Source organism: Cyclopterus lumpus, chromosome 13, assembly GCF_009769545.1.
Source record: "Cyclopterus lumpus isolate fCycLum1 chromosome 13, fCycLum1.pri, whole genome shotgun sequence".
In the NCBI taxonomy this organism is placed as follows: Eukaryota; Metazoa; Chordata; class Actinopteri; order Perciformes; family Cyclopteridae; genus Cyclopterus; species Cyclopterus lumpus.
Genome location: NC_046978.1, coordinates 14,951,931 through 14,973,031, shown reverse-complemented (window position 1 = coordinate 14,973,031; position 21,101 = coordinate 14,951,931). Strand labels below are relative to the sequence as shown.

Here is a 21,101-nt window from a genome sequence, read left to right as displayed (position 1 = left end):
GAGCTCTTACTTTTTAATCGCACTGTTCCCAGGGCTGTGTGCAAGACAAATGCACGACAACAAAGATACTAAGTAAGAATGTACAGGCACAAACAACACATATTAAAAGAAGCGTGCCAAGTGTCTTTTCTTTTTCGTTTTAAAATCCCCATGCACACTGACATCATATACGTATAAATTGTAATATACCCTGAAGACGAATCACACCTCACCAAATCATGTTTTTACCACAACTTCCTCTTTTAATCATCCAACTCTTATAACAAACATATCAAACAAACATAACACACATCATTATTCTTTGACGTTTCACGGCCGTTTGAATCACAAAAATAAAATAAACGACTTCGTCAGAAGTGCTTAAAAAAACAAAACCGCCATTACCAGAATAACCCGAACTGCCTAATTATTATGCAACTTCACTGTGCAGCCTCGTCCCGCAGCTGCAACAAGGAGGCTGGAGCGGAGGAGGAACAAACATGGCGGCTGGCTATGCGTGGTTTCTTGTGCTGGGTTCGGTTTTTCTGTGCAATCTCATGAAAACCCTCCTGCCGACCATTTCCTCTCTCGTAAGTAGGATTCTTGAATATATTAAGTGTGCGCATTGAAGACACATTATAAACTGATAACAGACGACATGAATATTGGTGTGAGTCATGTAGCTTCGTCTCAAACTATTGTTGACTAGCCTAGCTTATTATAGCTTGTAGCTAGCTGTTAGCTTTAAACAATACAGTAAGAGGGTGGGGTTTAATCGTGATCGTGGTTTGAGTTGCTACGTATGAGAGGGGAACATTTTGTGCTTTATCATTTTCCAATCTCGGAAGGCGATAGAAACCTAATGAAACTGTGTAACGTTAACTGCTAAAAAGTAATGGCTTACCAAAATGGAAATCTGCTTTCTAGTTGTTAAACATACACTAATAATAACCTTTTAATTGTCCTGCAGGACCATTGAGGAAATGTGTGACTGAGCTTCTGCCCCCATAAATAGTAGCCCCACACTGCAGTTAAACTGGGTAGTTCATTTAACTCAGTATTTTTTTTTTGTTCCTTCTTTCAAGCTCTCCAAGATGGTGCAGAAAGATGCCGAGCAGGAGAGTGAGATGAGGGTTGAAGTCCAGGAGATGAAGAAGGAGCAGGCCTCGATCAGCATGATGGACGAGTTTGCTAGATATGCCAGATTAGAGCGCAAAATCAACAAGATGACAGACAAGCTGAAATCACATGGTGAGAGACAAAAAATAAATAAAAAATACCACAAAAACATCCATGACATCTACGTACGTACAGCAACACTACAACATATGAACCTCAATAAATCAACATTTCTGTGACGGTCTCAACACACTAGAAAGAACATAAGTGTTAATTGCTAGGGCCATTTGTTTTGTGTCTGTTCCTGTTATATTAGTCCACTCCCATAAAGGTTCACAGATCATCCAAAACCACAAGCCGCTGGAGGTTTAGGATGACATACCGAGTGTTCAGTGGGAACAGCTGCCGCTTGGTACTGTCCTTCACACACAGCCTCAGGATTAGCTTGTGCACAGACAGGAAGTGGCTTAAATCAGAATTTCAATATGATAGACATAGACAGCAGAGCAAAGGCGTTTCTGATTTTATATTTTATTTCTCCTAACTCCACATTGAATCTTTAAAATCTCCCAGCACCAAGATATACAGTCCATGTTGTACTTTATGTGACTACAATGAATACAATGAATACCAACAATCACCATTTTCTATTATCTTTACTCTGATTATGGCTCTCAAAACAGTAGTAGCTCTGTAGTCTCGAACTTGTGTTCATCAAGGGAAGGACGCCACTGAACGAAAAGTAGTTTTAGGAAATTCATAGTATATATATATATATATATATATATATATATATATATATATATATAATGAATAACATTGACAAACATAATCTAAAAACAATTGCAATGCAGAATATTCCAATTGACTTGCAAAAACATCCTTATTAGCTGTCGGATCAGTTTGTCATTCATCCATCATTTTGTATTTCATTGAGCTCCAGGAAATTGTAAAACTAATTGTCATATTGATATTTCGCTGCCTACATCAAACAATTAAGTAATACAAATTGGCTATTACATTTTGTTTGCAACTATTTTCCTTTACACTTGCATTGTCATTGTGGTTGGCACCGCTCCAACATTGGTGTTCATTCCTCCTCTCTCTCGTAAAGAAGGACGCATCATTTTGAGTCTTAACGACTATGTTCCTTCCTCACGTTTGCAGTGAAATCAAGAACAGCGCAACAAGCCAAGATGAAATGGGTGGTGAACATCATCTTCTATATACTGCAGGTGGGTGCACATTCTAATGTAACTGTGAGAGACTCAGAGAGCTACTTTAGGACCAAACATTTAAGCATGGACCATCTATTTGATACAAAACCTCCAGTAAAGGTTACTTACTGCAAAGTACTTAATCCTGACAATTGGAAAAGTGGAATGTAAAGTTTGATCGCATTAAGACAAGCTAACCAAATAGCCTTTAATTATTTATACTTACATTTTGTTTCTTTTATTTGCCAGGCTGCTGTGATGATCTCCTTGATATGGAAGTATTACTCTGACCCAGTGACGGTGGTCCCTAGCAAGTGGATTGCCCCAGTGGAGCGCCTTGTGGCCTTCCCAACAGGAGTTGCAGGTAATCGGTTTGTGTTTCATATTTGATAGAATAAAATAAAACAGAAATTGTGTATACATTGATAAAAAAACTACTTTCCTTTTTAGTTTTTGTTCTCTGTGTGTGTGTGCGGGGGTGTATAGGTTGCAGTATGCTGTACCTTCCCTCCTCTATTAATTCACTGACAGAGCTGTTCTTTCCTTTCAGGTGGAGTGGGAATCACATGCTGGCTGGTGGTTTGTAACAAAGTGGTTACGCTGGGTCTCCATGCCATCAGCTAGAGATGGCGGCGGAGTTAAATACACTCGTTCTCTAACTTATTGCTCAACATTCAGTTGATGAAAGCCTTATTTTGTGTTTAATTTCAGATCAACATGTAAGAATGCAGTGCATTTTGGCGTCGGCTGATTCATAGTGCAACATATTTTTTTTTTGGAGATGTTGAATTTTGTTCTTTTTGTTACGATGATTTTAAGTTAATTGTGAGAATATATTGACTGAATTGTACCAAAACAATGGTTTTGAAATGCCTTTTTTTAAGAAAATAAAACATTAAGGAAAGATTGTAATGTCATAATCTGGGAATTCACAAGCAAACACAAGTATGGTAGATGTCCTTGACATAAAATTGTGATGCACTAAAACAAAGCAGATGGATCACAATGCACCGTGTGTAGCTTTTGGTCAAACGATCATTTATTCAGAGGATTTACACAACAGTTCTCCACTTTTCCCTTGAGTGGCAGCTGGAGAGTTTAGGTGTATCTCACATTATTGACCTCAGTTCTGATGTTCGGGTCCTTTTCTCTCCGGTTCAGTCAAATTCAGCGACTGTTCCTCTGGTTTCTGCTCTTCTTCCATCATCTGTGGGGCCTCTTTTTCTCCGGTACACTCTTCCTCTGTTGATATTCTTGGCCCTTCTGAACTACTACACCGCTCACTGGTGTCTGAGAAGATATTTTGTTGTTATAGTTTCTTTTAATAAATACTGAATACTTTACAAAGACCCCATACTAAGTGTGCTCTCGATGGTGTTTGTGGTCTTGTGTGAGAGAGTGGTTGGTGGATCGGTTGGTACCACTCTGGTATTTTGTCTTCCAACAACGTTGTGTGTGTGCGATGCTTCTGTGTGCTCACCTGTTTCGTCTTGCCGATTCTCTTCTAATGAGGCAGTTTCAGAAACCTCTTTATCTGGATGTTCTACTACCAAAGACTCCTGCACTGGATTGTAACAATACTGAAACGATATACAGACTTTATTAGTGAGAGCAAATTCCTGCACTACTTGGATAATAAAACAAATTCACAAGTGACACATGAATATAGATTTGAAAACACTCCAGAAGGAAGGAAGTCAGAAATCAGTCCATATTTAATTAAAGATGTATTAAAAAAAAAAAAATGCAAACATCAGAATTTCTTGTGCATATAAAAAATACTAAAACAATTGAAACATGTAATGACAATCAAGTTCAAATAAAACACAATAAAAATAGGAAATATGAATTGATTAATCTGCAGATCTCACTGTTCCACAGCCGAGTGGTTATCAGTCTGATTGGAACAACTTAGAGGTTTTGGTCAGCTGATCTTAGGAGCCTGACTGGGCTGCAAGGAGTTAAACGTGCTTAAATATAATCTGTTGCTAGAACATGGATGACCTCGATAATTAATAGAATGTTTATTTGTTTTCTAAATTTAGTGGGCAGTCAGTGCAGTGATGCTAAATTCGGAGCGACATGACAGGGCCGCCTAGATGTAGTTAATAATCTGGCTGCTGAGTTCTGGATCAATTGAAATTGTGAGACTGAGTGGGATTCAAAACAAGTAAAAAAGCGGGTTACAGTAATCCAGTTGTGTATGATTTTTTGTCTTGTCTTTGAGATGTTTCTTAATGAATGAAAAACAGCTAGCATGATATTTATGGTCTGCTTCTCAGTGGCTGTCAAAAGTTACCCCCAGGTTATTTGCCAACAATTATACTCTCGTAAATGTAGGCAAACAATTAAAATGGTATGATGTCAATTAAAACTGAAAATACACAACACAATATTTAAACCCTACCCAGTTCACAGAGTTCTCTTCCAGCTTCTCCTTGGTCTCCGTATGTTCTAACGCCAAAGGACTCGCGGCCGCAGTGGGGAGAAGGACTAATGCATCCGTTTGAACAATCTTGATTTCACTGACTTTAAATCAGAAAAAAAAAACTCTGACAAAATTGAGACGCAACAAATGTGATACGGCCAAACTGAGTTTGAGTAGCTTGTGTACCTTTTTTGGAGGGTCCTTTTAAAAACCTGTGGGAGTAAATATTGTGTGTTTCCAGTTCTCTCTCTCTACCCTGTATAGGGGAAACAAAAGATATACACTATAAATGTAGTTTGTCAGGAAATATCTCTCCCTAACATTAAGATATTTCTAAATGTGCCTGGAAAATTAAATTCAACAATGTTTGGTCATTGGAGAGTATGACACGTCAAACATGAGCATGAAGCCCTCAGTGCGGTTCACTAACGGACGGACGTCTGGAAAATATAGATCCAGACATCTTAACTATACATTTCTTTCAACAAATGCTTGGTTCTGACGTCAAATGGAATATGCGAAACATCGTGATTATGGGATATACAAACCACTGCAGAGCTGCTACCATCACAGACAGGAGCTTGCACAATAAGCAATACTGTACATTAACAAGGACTACTAGGGTATGTCTAATGCTGTAAAGAGCATCGCCTGGGCAACAGCTCTCTTGAACTTACTTGAATTTCCCTGTTTAGCTGATGCGTGTGCTCTTGCAGATAGCAGGATATCTTTCTCGCCTCGTTGATCTTCCTTTGTTCAGTGGCTATTTGACGATGGAATGAGGCCTGGCACAATTTAAGATTCCTCTCCAAGTCCTAAAATATTGCGTTAAAGAAGAAGCAATGTGAATGAAATGATAAAAGACCCCCGTTCCTCATTCCTTTATGTATTAGTGTTGAGTTCTAATCTGTATTTCTAAACTGTGGCTGTGGGTGATGCTTGGAGATCTGGAGTCTCAACGGACGACCCCACACATATCAAACTGTGAACATCATCACCCACCACTATCCCACCCTCCTGTTGCTCCATACCAGTATCCTCTTGTCCTTGTCCTCCAGCTCTGCAGTAGCCCTGTACAGCCTCGAGGTGAGTTCCTCCCTCTCCAGCAGGCTGTGATCCCGGCTGAGCAGCAGTAGGTGCTGGTAACTAATAGGCAACTTATTTTCTGTGGTTTGCAGCTGCCTTGCCAGATTGTCACGGCAGGCGCAGGTCTCACGGAGCAGGACTCGGGCCTGGTTCCTCTGGCACATGAGGATCTGGGAATAGGGATGGCGTCAAGAGGAATGATTAGAGAATTGCTGTAGTGCTAAAGAAAATACCGACATTCATTGGAAAACCGATTTCCGGACTAGAGACAGGAAGCGATGACCACAGATGATATAATTCTTACATTAAAATTTAAGTTTTTGTGGCAATAATTCTATTCTAGCAAAGAGATGCTGCTCTCTGATTCAGAGAGCAGCATCTCCGAGATGCTGCTCTCTGATTCATGGAAGTGCTGCAGTGCCACCGTGTGGCGATGCTGGAGCCTCCTCAGCAGCTTGTTCTCAGTCCTGGCTTCGCTCAGCTGCTGCTGCAGATCCCACACCTTGCTCTTCAGCTCCCTGATGCAATTCAGGTCGGCCGACCGGATCCTCGGCTCTGAAACCTGCAGGGGCTTGATCTTGATGGGAGGCAGCTTCAGGAAATGGCGGTTTGCAGTGTGATTTGTCTTTTGGGGCCCTTGTGCTTTTTTACCTGAAGAAGATAAAACTGTGAATTGCATCCAAAATATATATATATATTTAGACATATACAACACAAGATATATTACACAGGTAGTGAATCATGTTAAATAATAATGCCTTTTATTCTTCCCTGTGTGTTCGATCCCAGCCACTTGTCTGAGGTCTGGACTTCTGAGGCCTTGTCTATAAGCCGCTCATCCAGGTCTTCAGAGTCAGATGTGGAGTATGATCTGTTCGAGTCACATCGCAGTCTGGATGGAGGGGACCACCAGGAGGTGTCAGTTCTGGATCTCACAGCATCACTGTCCCCCTCCTCCTTGTGAGCAATGGCCTGCTGCCTCCGGCTCTGCATCGCTTCTCTATCGGCTCCTCCGCTCTGAGAAAAGACGAGCAATTTGAGGTAATCTGTGATAAAATGTAAGTTGGAGATCACTTACCAGTTTAAACAACAAACAAAGCTGTCATTGTTTTGTCAATTTGTTTTCTCTGAGTAATCCCTATTTTAGAGTTTGATAATAAAAACTTCTCTTTGATGAACATTTCCACCACCACACACTTTGAATTATTGCCGTCTCCTGAGAAAGTAGAGCATCATACCTTCAATACAAACAAGCTCTCTCTCTCCTGTTGCACTGACGGTGGACACATATACAAATAGCCAGGCCCGTAGAGATCACCCCCGCAGCCCGGGGGGGGGGGCCTCGCAGTGACAGGGGGCCTCGCATGGCAATTTTTTTTTTTAATCCAACACTAGCCAGCGCACTCGGCCGTATTGCGGCTAAGTGTCGGCTGACTCGGCTGTGTTCCGGCTCGATGCGACCAAATGTGAGCCACCTTTGGCACATTTCACTGTTGCCATGTCTGGCCCAGGTGTAGCTGTTACGGACATGGGCAGATTCTGTCTGAGACATGGCAACCGGTTTATCGGCTGCCGAATCTGGGCCGAATAATGTAATAAATAAATAATATTACATTACGTAATAACATTAAGATATCCCTCAAAGTTGTCTCTCTCATATAAAGCTACACAATAAAAAAAATTATTTTAAACTGGCTTTATAAGTTTTAAATAATAGTTGTAAAGGCAATCCTAACAGGCAACCACTAGGGCCTCCTGCTACACGGACTGGTGTTATTGTTGGGCCGCGGTGTATTCTGGGAGAACTACGAGGAAATTTCTCTTGAGGAAAAATGAAACGCACATTTAAAAGTGGTGCCCAAAAGCGGCATTCAAAACAGAACATTTCTGAATTAAATGCCAAACTTCCCAAAATTACAAGTCTTTTTCGACCAGCTGGTGAAGGATGCACTCATCTGCCAGAAGAGACAGGTATTGTACTGTTTGCTATAGCTAACATTACCACGTAGCTAACGTTATACTTTGACAGCTGTACTGCTCTGTCTATGTGTTGTGCTTGACATTAACCTTATTAAACCTATGCTCTCAATATACACCCTGCGCCCATTATCGGACACGTTTCCTTAATTATCTCCACAACCACATTGTTGTTTAACTTCATTTCACGTTGTCCAACACTGCAACCCTTTTGAGAAGACAACGGCTCTGTACAAAATAATAAAAGTAACCGTTAAGTAAGAAAGGTCATTTTCCAAGCTAAAACTGATCAAAACATATCTCAGAAGCTCCATGTCACAAGAGAGGCTGTCCGGTCTGGCCATCCTTAGCATAGAGAATAAACGTGCGTGCAGTTTAGATGTAAAGAGCACACAGATTTGCTAAAAGACGCGCACATGTGTATTCAAATGCAAACCTGTAGAAAGTAGCCTACCGGTGTATCGACTATATGTAGGCATATTTGTTATGTTGTTATAACACATGTTCTGTTTGAGCTGTTTGATAGGCCCTAGCATATGTTTTGTTTCTGTTGGAATACATTTGTTTGAGCTGTTTTTTCTGATTGAATAAATTTCCCTAAAAAGAAAAGCTTGAGTCCTGTTCGTTTATCTTTGGATAACGACCGCGGGACAATACATTATCCCTTACATATGGGGGGGTGGCCCTCTCAGGGTTATTCTGCAGGGGGGCCTCATGTGTTTCCGTTACGGCACTGCAAATAGCTAACTAGGAGCTAACGAGGCTAACGGTTCATTATTTTACCAACGGTTGCGAGGAGCCTTTTTAAAACACGGTTGTCACGGAAACCAGCGGAAATAATGGTTTAACAAACTCAAAAGCGAGAGTCAAACACTTATTGCAAATAAGTTGCAACATATGATATTCAATATATATACATACAAAATAAAGACACTTTATGTTTGCCCCTCACTCAGGCCCCCTAGACGGCCCGAGGTCCTGCATTTGGAAACCAAAGCCTGGCAGCCTATGGTGCTGGTCAGTGCTATTTCTGTCCATATATGCAGTGAGTGAGGAGCCGAGGGCGAACTCCACTGGCCCCTGCGCCGACAGACCGCTGAATCAGCCCCTGTGCCGCTGCGCCCCTAGGGGCCATCCAGCATTAATGTAGCCCGGAGACAGGAATAGCCGCAGTGGTGTGTTAAAGTGTGTGTGTGTGTGTGTGTGTGTGTGTGTTTGTGTGCGTGTGTGTGTGTGTGTGTGATCTCAGCGCTATGTCTCTGTCCTAATAATAGAGGAGGCCGCCTGCTCCTTTAAGAGCCTATACTTGTTGAATAGCCTGCTCCACGAAATACATTGCAACAACATGGTTATCAAAGTATTTCTCGCCTCTTCATCGGGATCCACCGCGGTGAGTTTTGCGCCCGTTTCTTATCCACTTTCCCCGGGTGAGGATACTTCTTAAAACACCGATCAGGACCATTCTTTCCCCCCCACACACCCCCCTCACAGTGACCGAAGAGCGGCCGGACCTCGACATGAATGTCACTTGCGTGTGGTTTTCGCTTGCGTAAAATGATGGATGCTTAGTTGTTCTACCCTTCCTGCGGTGGTTCAATACTTTTAATCCGTCTCCCAAGTCGAAGCGAGTCCCACGCACAGCTTGAGGAGAACATGGGCTCCCAAAAGTTTTCTCTCTGTCACGGACCCCGATATGGAGACATAACCGGCGCTGGGGTGGATTTTGACCCTCACAAACGAGCCTTTTTTCCGGAGTGTTTGTGGTCAGATGTAGCTCGCAGTAAGCGTTTAAAACTCTAGGCTGGGTGATGGCTACAACAGGGAGGGATGGATTATTCCTAGATCTACTTTTGGCAAACAAATAAGCAGTTTGAACCAGCACAGGGATGTCATGGTGGCTAACGGTGTTGTCTCACCGCAGTAAATACACGCTGCGTGGGGTTCGTCCTCTCGAGTAGATTCATGTTTGTATGTTTTGTCTTCCAGATAGATGCAATACTGTGTTTATAAATGTCACTAGTGAATCTAGTCTACTTTGTAGCCTATCTTACAAAATACAGATCCCACCAAATTAGTTGTTTAGTCTTCTTTGTGAGAAGATAATGAAAATTAGACCATGACTTTATCCCAGAACCCAAAAATGATATCTTCATATTGCTAGTTAAGTATGATTTTGTTTTGTTTCTTATTGTTATGTAACCTCTCGTTTATATATTGTTATGGGTTTTATTGTTTCTGTTTTTACCATGTAAAGTGTATTATTATTATAATTATTTTACATTTCAAATATATCCAATCTGCTGCAATATATTTGGCATTTGTGCTTGAACAACTAATCAAATATCAATATACAGTAGTTATCTATATGTAGGGCAGGGTAGCGGAAAAGGTGGTGCACACTTAATAAAAACAGAAACACTGAAAATGTCAATCTTTGGAGTTAAATGTTACATCCTTTTCCCCAACACGCCGTGCAGTCGATGTTGATTTTCTGAACGCGTGTGTCATGCGTTCTCATGCCTCCCAGATCAAGAAGAAGCAGCAAGATGTGGTCGGCTTCCTGGAGGCTCTCAAAGTGGACTACACTCAGCTGGACATCGCCTGCAACGAGGAGAACCGCATGTGGATGAGGCAGAACGTCCCAGAGGAGAAGAAGCCCGCCAACGGCATCCCCCTGCCCCCTCAGATCTTCAATGAAGAGGGCTACTGTGGGGTCTGTACACAGAAACGTCTTCGTAGCAAAGATTTGATTGATTGACGCAGACCTGCTCCACTAAGATGCTGCAGTGGGTTTTTAAAAGAACGTTCTCTTTGGTTTTCACGCAGGATTACGAAACATTCTTCGACGCCAAGGAGGACAACATGGTGTATGTCTTCCTGGGGCTGCCTCCTCCTCCCGGGTCAAAGGTTGGAAACTATTTTCTGTTTTCTCTTCTGTGGACAGAAATAATCTAATTTAATTCGCCCCGATGCCAGACTGTAAATCCGGTGTTTCATCAAAGAGCGTATATATTGTTTTTGTAGTAGCAGGTTCAAATTGGCTTTGTGCAATACATCACAAGCTGTTTGTAGTAAATATGATGTGATATCTGTCAGAGAGAGATATAGATTTAGGATTTTCACTACTAGAACAATACAATTGAGGCAATTTGGCAAAAAGTCTCACGAGAACCATTCAATCAACATAATTAACCGAGCAATCATCAGGTTATTAAACAACACTATTAGATTAATTTGTTAGAAAATAGTGAAAAATAGACCATCACAATATCCCAGGGCCTTCATAATTAATTTCCTGTCAAACTAACAGTACAATACAGAAATATGTTGAATCTTCAGTGATATATTTGGCAATTCTGCTTGATAAATCACATTATATAGAATATCAAAATAGTTTCTAATTAAACAACTTTAAAGCCTGACAGGGGGTTGAAATGAACATCAAATACCAGTGTATATATATGATGATGACTTTTTTTATTATTACTATGTCACGCATACATCCCGCATACATGTGCTTACAAGACAGCAGAACTAATTTAAGCATAACGTAAGGTACACAATCATGTTGTCAGATCTTGACTGATCATAACTGATGAAGCGTATGTAATTGCACCTTTAAACTTGTTGAAATTGATACAGTGGACTTTTATTTTCTGATCAGAGAGGACATGTTGGCTGGTGATCTAAAGAGTTCACGCTCCGGTTCTGTGTGACGCACTTTTGTTAAAGCTGATCATTTCATTGACACAGGAGGCCGAACAGGCCGACAAGGTACTCATTGTGGAGAACGGGACCCGTGCGGAGGAAACTAATGCCGAGGAGAGCCTTGATGAATCAAGAGTAATGCCCGTCGATACTTCCATTCCCCCCCCCTCGTGTTTCTTTTCACCGTGTCTCAACTTTTCCTTTCCACCCACCGTAACTTCTCTCCATCCCTGTCCACTTGAACAGACTCTTAATTTCCTCTCCACCGCTCGCTGTCCTCGTCATCACAACTGACTAATTTATCCTTTGGAGTTCTGCATGAGAGCATTTTTATTTCTCAATAACACAAAGTGCTGAGTTGTCGTATCGCTTTGACATTGTTTCCCGCAGAGGTGTGAAGCATCATGGTCCTACACTCCTGTTGACAATGAGTTTAACAGAGTGGACTACGTTTGATTTGCATTGTAAAATGTGACGTTTTTGTTTCATTTCTGTGGTTTGGTTGCTGTGTTTTTTTATACTTTCAGTCACTTCCTAACAATTTTCCTCCCAAATTAAAATCCCTGCTGGTCCTCAGTTCCTCCGATGTCATTGTGCCGAGGCAAAGCTCTAATTTAAGATATCTGTGCCCTCGATGGACTGGCGGCCTGTCCAGGGTGTCCCCTGCCTTCGCCCTATGTCAGCTGGGATAGGCTCCAGCGCCCCCGCGACCCTAATGAGGATAAGCGGTATTGAAAATGGATGGATGGATGGATGGATATATTCTGACTGCTCAAAACTTAATTTTAGATATCTGTAATTACATTTTTACGAGTGAGATTCAAACTACTTTTGCCATTCATGTGGACGGGGTTTCTCATTACTGATATCGACAATTCAGTTACAGATATCCGCAATGTGAATTGCGGATATCTCATGACTCATGACTATGTTGTAATTTCAGTTTCAGATATCTACAATTTAATTTTGACACTTGAGCCCAGATCTGAAGATACCAAAGAACATATGTCATTCACTTTCTACATTTAAATCTAAATTCTGCATGAACCATCTTTAAATTGAATACTATTTAAGTATTATAAGTCGCAATATTTCTAATGTTCTACTTTGTCAATTAAAGTAACTAAAGAATATTTTATTATTGATGAATGTTTTTGTATTATAAGCTAAAAACACAATTGAAGAGTTCTGCTCAGCTGAACCTGTGATCTGCCTTTTTTTATTCCACAGCATACAAAGTTTATTTTAGGTGCATTTTCTTCCCAGCAGGAGTGTGGCTGGCCCGGTGCTATTACTGGTCAACATTTTGGGAAATGCACTTATTCGCTGAGACTGACTTGAGAAAAGTATCGCCCACTCTCATGTCTGTAAGGTAAACGTTAAGCTGTAGCCATCAGCCGGTTAGCGTAGCTTAGCACAAAGACTGGAAACGGGGGGAAACAGCTAGCTTGGCTCTGTCCAAGGACCTACAAAGCTCTCTGATGAACTAATATCTAGAGGTCTGGCACATAACAAACTGTTCTCTAACTATTCCTTTAAGGCAATGACGGATTCCCACATGTGACAAACAGGCTGTCTTCAATTCATGATGCATCATAACAAACTTTTGCTTTCTGTAAAGGAATTACTGACATGCCGACCGGTCTCCACCTTTTAACTGCTGCCACTTCTACCCCTCCTCCCCTTTATTCCCAGGGTTGACTAACACCCACCCTTTGAGTTTTTGAACCTCTCCAACTGACGAGCTGGACGTCCTTTTCACCGTCGAACCAGTGCCCTAACAACTGTGCCATTAATATCCCAAGTCATTTGTTTTCCTTGACCACCACAGTTGTTGTTCTCACCTCACAATAAGGAGGTTCCGGTGGAGGAGCGAAATGGGAATGCACACGGAGAGGAGGAGCAGGCAGCTGATGAGGAGGAGGGGGAAGGCGAGGGTGGCGAGGAGGAGGTAGCAGGAGGCGATGATGAAGCCACGGAAGGAGACAAGGCCACCGCAGACGAGGAGGAGGAGGCAATGGAAGAAACAGACAAGGTCACAGAAGACACAGTAATTGCCACTTGACTACAATCCAACCACCCGTAGTTTTGCTCCTCCCTCCATCCCCTTGAATATCTTGAATTTAATGTCTTCTCCTCCACCTTTCCACCATTCCTGGAATGCTCTGTTTCTCCACCCCTCACCATCCCTACTGTCCCTTTAATGTCTGTTTCTTCCATTTTAAGGGCTTTCCTCCTTTTTTGAGTGCCTGTCATCCTTGCGCTGCAGCTCCTTGTCGAGTCCCTCTCAGGGTTCAGTTGTGTATTAACCAAAAATGTGCAACGTTCCTCTTCACCGTTCTTCTTGTTCACCGTTTACTCAGCACCATGGGACCATTAACCTTTTCACTGCTGTAGCTCTCCAACTGTTTGTCCAGTTGGTTGTTTATTTTCCTCCATGTGTCTTCGTATTTCACTGACGACGTTGTCAGCACTTTGTCGTCCATCCCGCATTTCACTGCATATATCCGATCAATGTCACCCGTCCTGGTCCAGGTCTGTCAGGGTCAAAGAGCGTACCTATATATGGTCCTATTTTAAACAATAGGACCACGTTTCTGGTCCTATGAGCCTGCACTGTGGATGCTGTTGTGTTTTAGTGTGAATTTACCGTATGCATTGTGTGTGGGGATAAATCCATAATGTATGCACAGTCTGACCCCTCTAATACCACCTTATCTCTTCTGTCAGCAGGCCCAAGCTGAGGAGGAAGAAGAGCAGGTAGGTCTATCAAAGGTTTACCAACACACCGATGTCTGCTTCTCGTGAGCTGAAAAATGTTGTCTAAAATAATGATTACTGACATGAGCTGCACTTGTTTGGTGTCTATTAACTTGTGAATTAATTGGTTTTAATTCTCCCGCCGGAGCTGGATTAATTATAATGTAAAAGTATTTTCTCAAGGTGCTGTTTGATATTAAAAAGTAGAAATTGGGACGATTTTATATTCACCGGAGATTTTAAGATAATTTCTTTAAGTTAAAATTTCTCTTCTGTTTTCAAAATGAGTTGTATTATTTCACAACCAACTTATTTACTAAAACACCTCAATATCCATGTGAAATTTGTTGAAATATATACTCCTCTTTCCTTAATAATGTGAGGAATTGATCCAATGCAAACCTCTAATGTCCAGTATGTTAAATAGAAGACGATCAGCCACATTCAGAGGTTCAAACCCACTCTGACTGTAAATTACTGTATAATACTCAAGTTTTAGTGTAAACTCTCCCATTCTCTATACAAGGGAAGTAGGTATTTTAAATTGTTCTTATTTACGCACCCCTTTGACTCTTCACAAGCATTTGAATGCCTGAAACCTTTTTTTGTAGCCCCTAAAAACTAATATCTTCAGTTCAGCCGCTGTTTGCCAGACTCTCATGTTGAGAATGCGCGTCATGATCATCAAACAAAATTTAACCGCCTCACACCACTGGGAAAAATATATAAAGAAGACATTTTGGCAGTGATTTACCAACTATTACTATTACAATGCTACATTCCACTTTAACGAAACAGTTTGGCCCTTACCGTTACACATTCATATGCCCTGGTAATGTGGGATTTATTGAGTTCTCATTGTGAATTTGAATTAAGGTCACACACAGTCTCCCCCCTTCTTCTCCAGGTAGCTGCATGTAAGAATTGGCATGTCTCTTCAGTTTGTGTTTCCGGTCCACTGAGATCGACTTACTCGAACCACTCAACTCTCGTAGACGCATCCGTTTCAGAGGTCCTGCTGCAGTCTTGTTCCTCGTGCACGGCATTTGACCCCTTCTTTGCCCTTTTGTCCATCTCTTGGTTTGCTCCCTCCAGGAGGAAGAGGATTTGCAGTCAGAGGTAACTGTGCGTCGGTGATCGTCTCGTTCTGCGGCTCCTCCGTATAGTCCTCAGCAGTGTGGGTTTGATGGGGCAGAGATCAGGGAAGGCCGCTCTGCTTTTGGGTGGGATTGGCTTGGCCTGCTGTTCCCATTCATCTGTATACACCTACGCTCACTTCACCTTTTCTTTCCCCTTCTATCTTCTCTCTCCTCGTCACTCTACTCCATTCGTTTCCCCCTCTTTCTGCTAACATCCTGTTCCTTATTTCTTCCCAGTTTCTGTAGCCGCCTCCTGACAGCCTCAACCATCCCCATGTAGTTTCCATTTTAAATCACAAGACCTTTCCTATAGCGCATGCCTGTGGTGCTCTTTTGCTCCCCCACACAGCCGGCTGACCTGCTATCTGTTATTTACTTCTAGGAGGAAGAAGAGCTTCGACAGCTTGAGGTAGATTCACCTGATGTTTCTTTAACCTGCCCCAATCCATCCTCAGTTTCCTTTATTGCTTCCTTTCATCACTTCCCAGACTATTGAGCATTCCTTCAAATGTTCTCTTCCACTAGATAACTAGTGGACCTTGTCAGAATAAGATTGAGGACAGCACTGTTGGCCATACCTTTGAGGTTTTTGCTTGCAACCTCAAGTGTGTATTGTCTCCACTCACAAATGCAGTTATTGAAAGTATGACCTCCAGTGCTTGTCGTAAGAACATTTAGCCAGTATTAGAATAATTTGATTCTAATAATAGAATAAATGCAATATACTGACTAATTTAAAGCTCCCTTACTCATATACACCATTAGTTTGATACTGCATAGTCTGTGTGCAATGACTTGACACCTCTTCTGCATCCTTGTTTGCATTCACACGAGCACATAGACACATCTGGGCATGCACTTACACACGGGGATGTCATCTCTTCTCGGGGTGCTGGTCTCTCACTCTTTTTAAAATCTCTGTTTTTCACCCACGCACTTTTACAGTTTCAGTTCGATTGACTCACTAAAACCCTCTAAAAAAGCCTCCCCATGCTCTCCGGATGAGAGAGTATTGATTCTTTGGAGCCTTCATTTGTTGTCACAGTGTCCTCACAGCAATCAGCTGTATAAGCAGCAGTGACGGCTTCGTGGCCTTTTTTGTTGTTGCATATATGGCTAGACCTCCGGCAACATTAAGCAACACACACTCCTGGAAACCAAACATGTGCGTTGGATCACACATCGCTTCTCACACTGCGTATTAAGCTTGCAAGTGTCTTTGTTAAGTTTGTGAACAACTCAGCGACTTTTCTCACAGCATTTTCTTTTAACTCTGGGTTAACTTCCCGAGTGAATTTCGGACTTAACCAGATCCCCAGGATAAAAAATAAGAAAAAAGTCCAGATCATAGAATGTCCTTCTTTGATATGCTGTGTGAAAAGAGCTCCGCCTCTCTGAGACATTCCAGCCTTTGCCTGATCTTCCGTCACGTATGCTTCGCTGCTTTGCTTCGCCTTCTTTCCTCTCTACCTTTCCATCTCTTTGGTTGTTGTCCCACTTCTCTTGCAGGAGCAAGACAAACAAGGCAGTGAGGTTGTTTCTGTGGTTTCGTGGCGTCCTAGTCTTTTTTTTTTAGGCTGTATCAAGTTTAGGGTTTGAACTGTGCTCCCTCTTCATTTTGTCTCTCTCTCTCTCTCTCTCTCTCTCTCTCTGTGTGCCGCATGGATTTAGTCGGTTATTTTACATGGAGGTGCCTGGTGGTGTGCAGCATGAGCAATATGACATGTGGATTTAGGGTGGTCGCAAAAATGCAAGTCCATATACAGACGTATACCAAATTACGTATCACGTCGATCTTCCTTCCTTCTGTGTGACGTTTCATTTTCTAAACACCACATGCTTTCATCTTCTGTAGGAAGAAGAAGAGACTGAAGTACAAGAGGTATATATATATAGTATATACTCTGTTTGGCATTGTGTGAATCATATTTATATGCGTGTTCGGACTGCATACAAAGACAATACAGGTTGGAGTCAAACATTTCTGCGGTCTCCATCCGAGGCATGTCATGAAATCAAGTGCACATGTGACTCACAGATGAGCGTTACTTCGAGATGGCATCTGAACACACAGTCGTTAGTTCAGTGTTGCATTAAAGACACAGCATTTATTCGGGCCTTGTCTCCGAGTCTGCCAATACGTCTTTACTTGTTTTTGTTTTGATGCCTTGAGAACAGGCGGAAAGATTTCGATGCGTAGCATAACGTGGACATGTTTGGTGATGCTGCGCTGTGAGGAGACACTCTGACCTGACTGGGGGGACCTTTTTTTTAAGAAGACGGATTACTGTTTGAAACAAAGTGGATGCGACAAGTTCCAAAGAGGATGGATGTGATGGAGCACTTCTTGTTGTTTTCGCAACACCACGAGGGAAAGAATCACAGAAACATATTTAGTGACATCAGATGACCCACAGGGCTATGAACTGGAGCCTAATTAGTTTCCGGGGTGCGCAGATCTGTTTGTGTGATAGCGTTTGGCGCTCGCTATCTTAATTCGTACGACAGGATGGAAATTAAGTGATTGTGGCGTCCGATTATAGGAAATGACTCCCTTTGTCCCGCAGAGTGTGTGTTGTTTACTTCAAGAGGGCAGGCATCAAACTGTAGCCACAAGGAGCAGTTCTCAGCCACTGCAGCTGAATGATAACACTTAAAGAAAACATTTTAAAAAAAGATCATATTTCACGGTGCGCCGTCTTAAGCACCACTCTTGTCTCCCTGAGGTCATCTCAGGGTAAACAGAACTCCGGGGGTCATTAAATTAGCTCCCTTTCTCTCGCCCCTGCTGTCACTCTGGTTACTCCTTCTTCATTTTTAACTCACCCTCCCTACGAACACTAACTCGTGAAGTCTCACCATGCTGTCTTTGGGAGCGTGGCTTCACACAACCCCTGTCTTCTCTATTTCTTTTTTCAACACGTCAAAGGAGGAGGAAGAAGAAGAAGACGACTTGGAAGAAACACAGGTAGTAATACTACGACCAGTTAAATCCATTTTGTCACACGTCTTTAAGAGGATGGATCTGTGTGGGACACAAATACCCTTTAAAAGGGCATCTTGATGATTCAGACCCAGTAATCACTGATTTTAGGAGCGCAATAAAGTAAAAGACAAGCTTTTTGGCTTTTTTTTGGTACACCATCTGTCAGAGGAATCATCGTCTCTTTTATTTGTGCAACAAACTAAGCAGATCCAACTGTAATCTTTTTTTTTTTCTTTCTTAAATCCACTGAGCTTAAAGCCGCGCTCACTCAATGGATCTGACCCGGGATACTGACACAACAAGCGACATAGGCTGCACCGAGTTGTACCGAATTATTACATTTTTCATAAGGCTTCAGACTCTGTAATCACGTCGCAGCTCTACAGAAAGCAATTCAAAACATATAGATTTGAACACATTCTTGAGAATGTTCTACTTGAGTCATCTGTCCTTTGTTTTGCTCTTTGTTATTCATACATGATTATTTCTTTTACCAGGAGGAAGAGGCTGAGTAGTTAGAGCCGGGTGACCTCGTTGATGCTGATTTGCTCCGATCCAGGTAAGACGCGACACTTTCTCCACTGCTTTGTGTCGGTGCTTCTGCTTCGCCACCGGAGGGCAGTGACACATTATGTGAATTGGTAGCAAACGTTAACACACGCCACAGCACGAATATAGGTCCACTTGATGTTGCTTTTTTATTTGGCATTTATGTAACCAAATTAATTAAACTGTGGTTTGCTTTAGTGTGCCTCTTTGACCTCTGCTATCAAATCAAAGGCCGACGAAGCAGCAGTTAAAAAGCATTGTAGTCATTGCAACGTAGTATTCTCGCTTTTGCATAAAAGAGGCATTATGATCCTACTGACGCTGACGTTCTCCTTGCCTCACCTTGGTGTTTGCGTCAGGGTCGTCTTTTGTTTTCCGTTGACTTGCACCTTGAGTTGTTCAGTCATCCATCCATCCATCCATTTTCAATACCGCTTATCCTCATTAGGGTCGCGGGGGCGCTGGAGCCTATCCCAGCTGACATAGGGCGAAGGCAGGGAGGAAACCAAATAATGCAGCAGCTTATTTACAAGGGACTGCCACTACGGGCTCTATCTGCAGACAGCTGCAGTGAGCACACAAAAAGCCTGGGGATCATCTGGAGCCATAACAAAAACATTCCACAATTCCCCTTCTTTTTTTTTTTTTTTTGCTCCTCTGAGGCAGTGATGATGATGGTGATGATGATAATAATAATCCTCATCTTCAAAGCATGTCTTTTTAGTTCCTCTCTGCATGTCAGGCATCTATGCCAGGCATTAGGAGCCACAGAGCGAGCTTTTGAAGGAATGGCGACGCTCGTCTCCCTCCTCCCTCAGCTGTCTCCCCACCCCTGCGAGCCCCTGTCACGCCGCGTTAGAGGATGCTGCTAAGTGAGCTTCAGATGCGCCTCCAGGAGGAGCGGGCACGCTGGGTGGCACAGGCGTGGCGGTGGTGGTGGCAGTCTCAGCCACTATCCGCTGGGAAATGTGTGACCTCGTTTTTCATGTTTGCTTTCCTGTTCGCCTTACGTTCCAGCCCGAAGGAGCCTCCCGCTACGTCTCCCCCTGACCCCTGACGATTGAACCCCTCCACCTCTGCCCAAGGCCACACTGGACCCCACTGGAAACTGCTGCCGGTCATGTGCTTGAAGGCGCCATCCAAACGTCCTAACCCACATTGCCCCCCCCCCCCCCCCCTTCCCCTTTGACTGCAATGTTGACTTACTTTTTATATTTCGCATTTAGAGACTGTAATGAAAATGTGCAGAGTAGCCTATAGCGGTGTCAGTTTGTTTTTAATGAATAGCTTTTGTAAAAGGCAAAAGTGTTATTTTGTTAGACTCAAACATATTTCTCATGTTTTACTTTTAGAGATTCTAGTTTTCTAACTCAAACAGACAGCGACCTTTTCAGAACAAATGACCTTGGCATACCTTCGCTCGTGGCCTACTTTAGATTCAAAGGCTCTTTCTCACTCCATAGTGTGTTCAGCAGATTTACCAAAGTGCCTTGTTGACTCCTTCCACCAAGTGAATGTATCAATGCAAACTAAGCCTTCTAGCGGCCCCATGAGAAAAGACTACGCACATACCGCAAACTACTCCACCAGCATTACTCCTGCCAATACTGCTGTCTAATCGATGCACTTTGTTGAATGAAGAGTGAAACATGTGACTACGTCTTGGATGCAATGGAAAATGCAATAAACTAGACTGGTATAGAACGAAACCTCAGTGGTTCTATTTTTATTATGAAGTCTTGAGTTGACATATTTATAGATCAGTGGGCCATTGTGAAGGGAGAGCAGCGCAGGGGCAAACAGGAAAATACAGCAAATGCCTTGACCAAAGAAATCCCGGGAAAATGAGGAGGGCATACGACACCATAGAAATATATATTTGGCGAGCACTTTACAATACAACCTAAGAGTTGTCAACAGGTTACAATAGGCCGTCATGTAGCCACTGCTGTGCGTTACCAAGAATAGGAGGGAGTTTACTTTGTTCAATTAAAGAAACGGGGAACAGAAAAGCAGCTCGCTGGTGTTGACAAATCAGCGTTCCTCATTTCCAAAATGAAAAGAAAACAGAATAAAAGGCCGTACAAGCCAAAATAACTTAAAACAAGACAAAGAGTCTGCAGTCATGCTGTGAGGCTGCACCTAAACACCAG

General features: G+C 42.4%; 3 protein-coding genes across 22 annotated transcripts; 2 read left to right on the top strand and 1 right to left on the bottom strand.

The window, feature by feature from the left end:
* The first annotated feature begins 35 nt into the window (after positions 1 to 35).
* On the top strand, positions 36 to 3,669 carry get1 (guided entry of tail-anchored proteins factor 1). Its single transcript, XM_034548848.1, has 6 exons — positions 36 to 72; positions 431 to 569; positions 1,065 to 1,230; positions 2,266 to 2,333; positions 2,565 to 2,679; positions 2,866 to 3,669. The coding sequence occupies exons 1-6, from the start codon at positions 50 to 52 to the stop codon at positions 2,937 to 2,939; spliced, it is 585 nt and encodes a 194-aa protein (XP_034404739.1). The 5' UTR covers positions 36 to 49; the 3' UTR covers positions 2,940 to 3,669.
* On the bottom strand, positions 3,427 to 7,152 carry LOC117741664 (lebercilin-like protein). Its single transcript, XM_034548828.1, has 9 exons — positions 7,068 to 7,152; positions 6,588 to 6,846; positions 6,332 to 6,480; positions 5,775 to 5,999; positions 5,421 to 5,558; positions 4,930 to 4,999; positions 4,723 to 4,844; positions 3,796 to 3,895; positions 3,427 to 3,605 (listed from the first exon to the last, which is right to left on the bottom strand). Exons 1-9 carry the CDS (start codon positions 7,116 to 7,118, stop codon positions 3,439 to 3,441), a joined length of 1,281 nt encoding a protein of 426 aa, XP_034404719.1. The 5' UTR covers positions 7,119 to 7,152; the 3' UTR covers positions 3,427 to 3,438.
* A 601-nt stretch (positions 7,153 to 7,753) lies between these two features.
* Positions 7,754 to 20,657, top strand: sh3bgr (SH3 domain binding glutamate-rich protein). Of its 20 annotated transcripts, none has more exons than XM_034548843.1 (11): positions 8,992 to 9,196; positions 10,334 to 10,519; positions 10,633 to 10,713; positions 11,560 to 11,649; positions 13,370 to 13,549; positions 14,248 to 14,274; positions 15,370 to 15,393; positions 15,796 to 15,822; positions 18,343 to 18,381; positions 18,897 to 18,958; positions 19,966 to 20,657. In XM_034548843.1, the coding sequence occupies exons 1-10, from the start codon at positions 9,152 to 9,154 to the stop codon at positions 18,912 to 18,914; spliced, it is 717 nt and encodes a 238-aa protein (XP_034404734.1). In that variant the 5' UTR covers positions 8,992 to 9,151; the 3' UTR covers positions 18,915 to 18,958; positions 19,966 to 20,657. The 20 variants fall into 20 exon arrangements, 17 of the variants coding, with proteins under 17 accessions (XP_034404729.1, XP_034404730.1, XP_034404734.1 ...); XM_034548834.1 differs by lacking the exon at positions 15,796 to 15,822 and adding an exon at positions 15,182 to 15,191 and having other exon boundaries at positions 15,270 to 15,393; XM_034548842.1 differs by having other exon boundaries at positions 14,245 to 14,274.
* Positions 20,658 to 21,101: the final 444 nt, after the last annotated feature.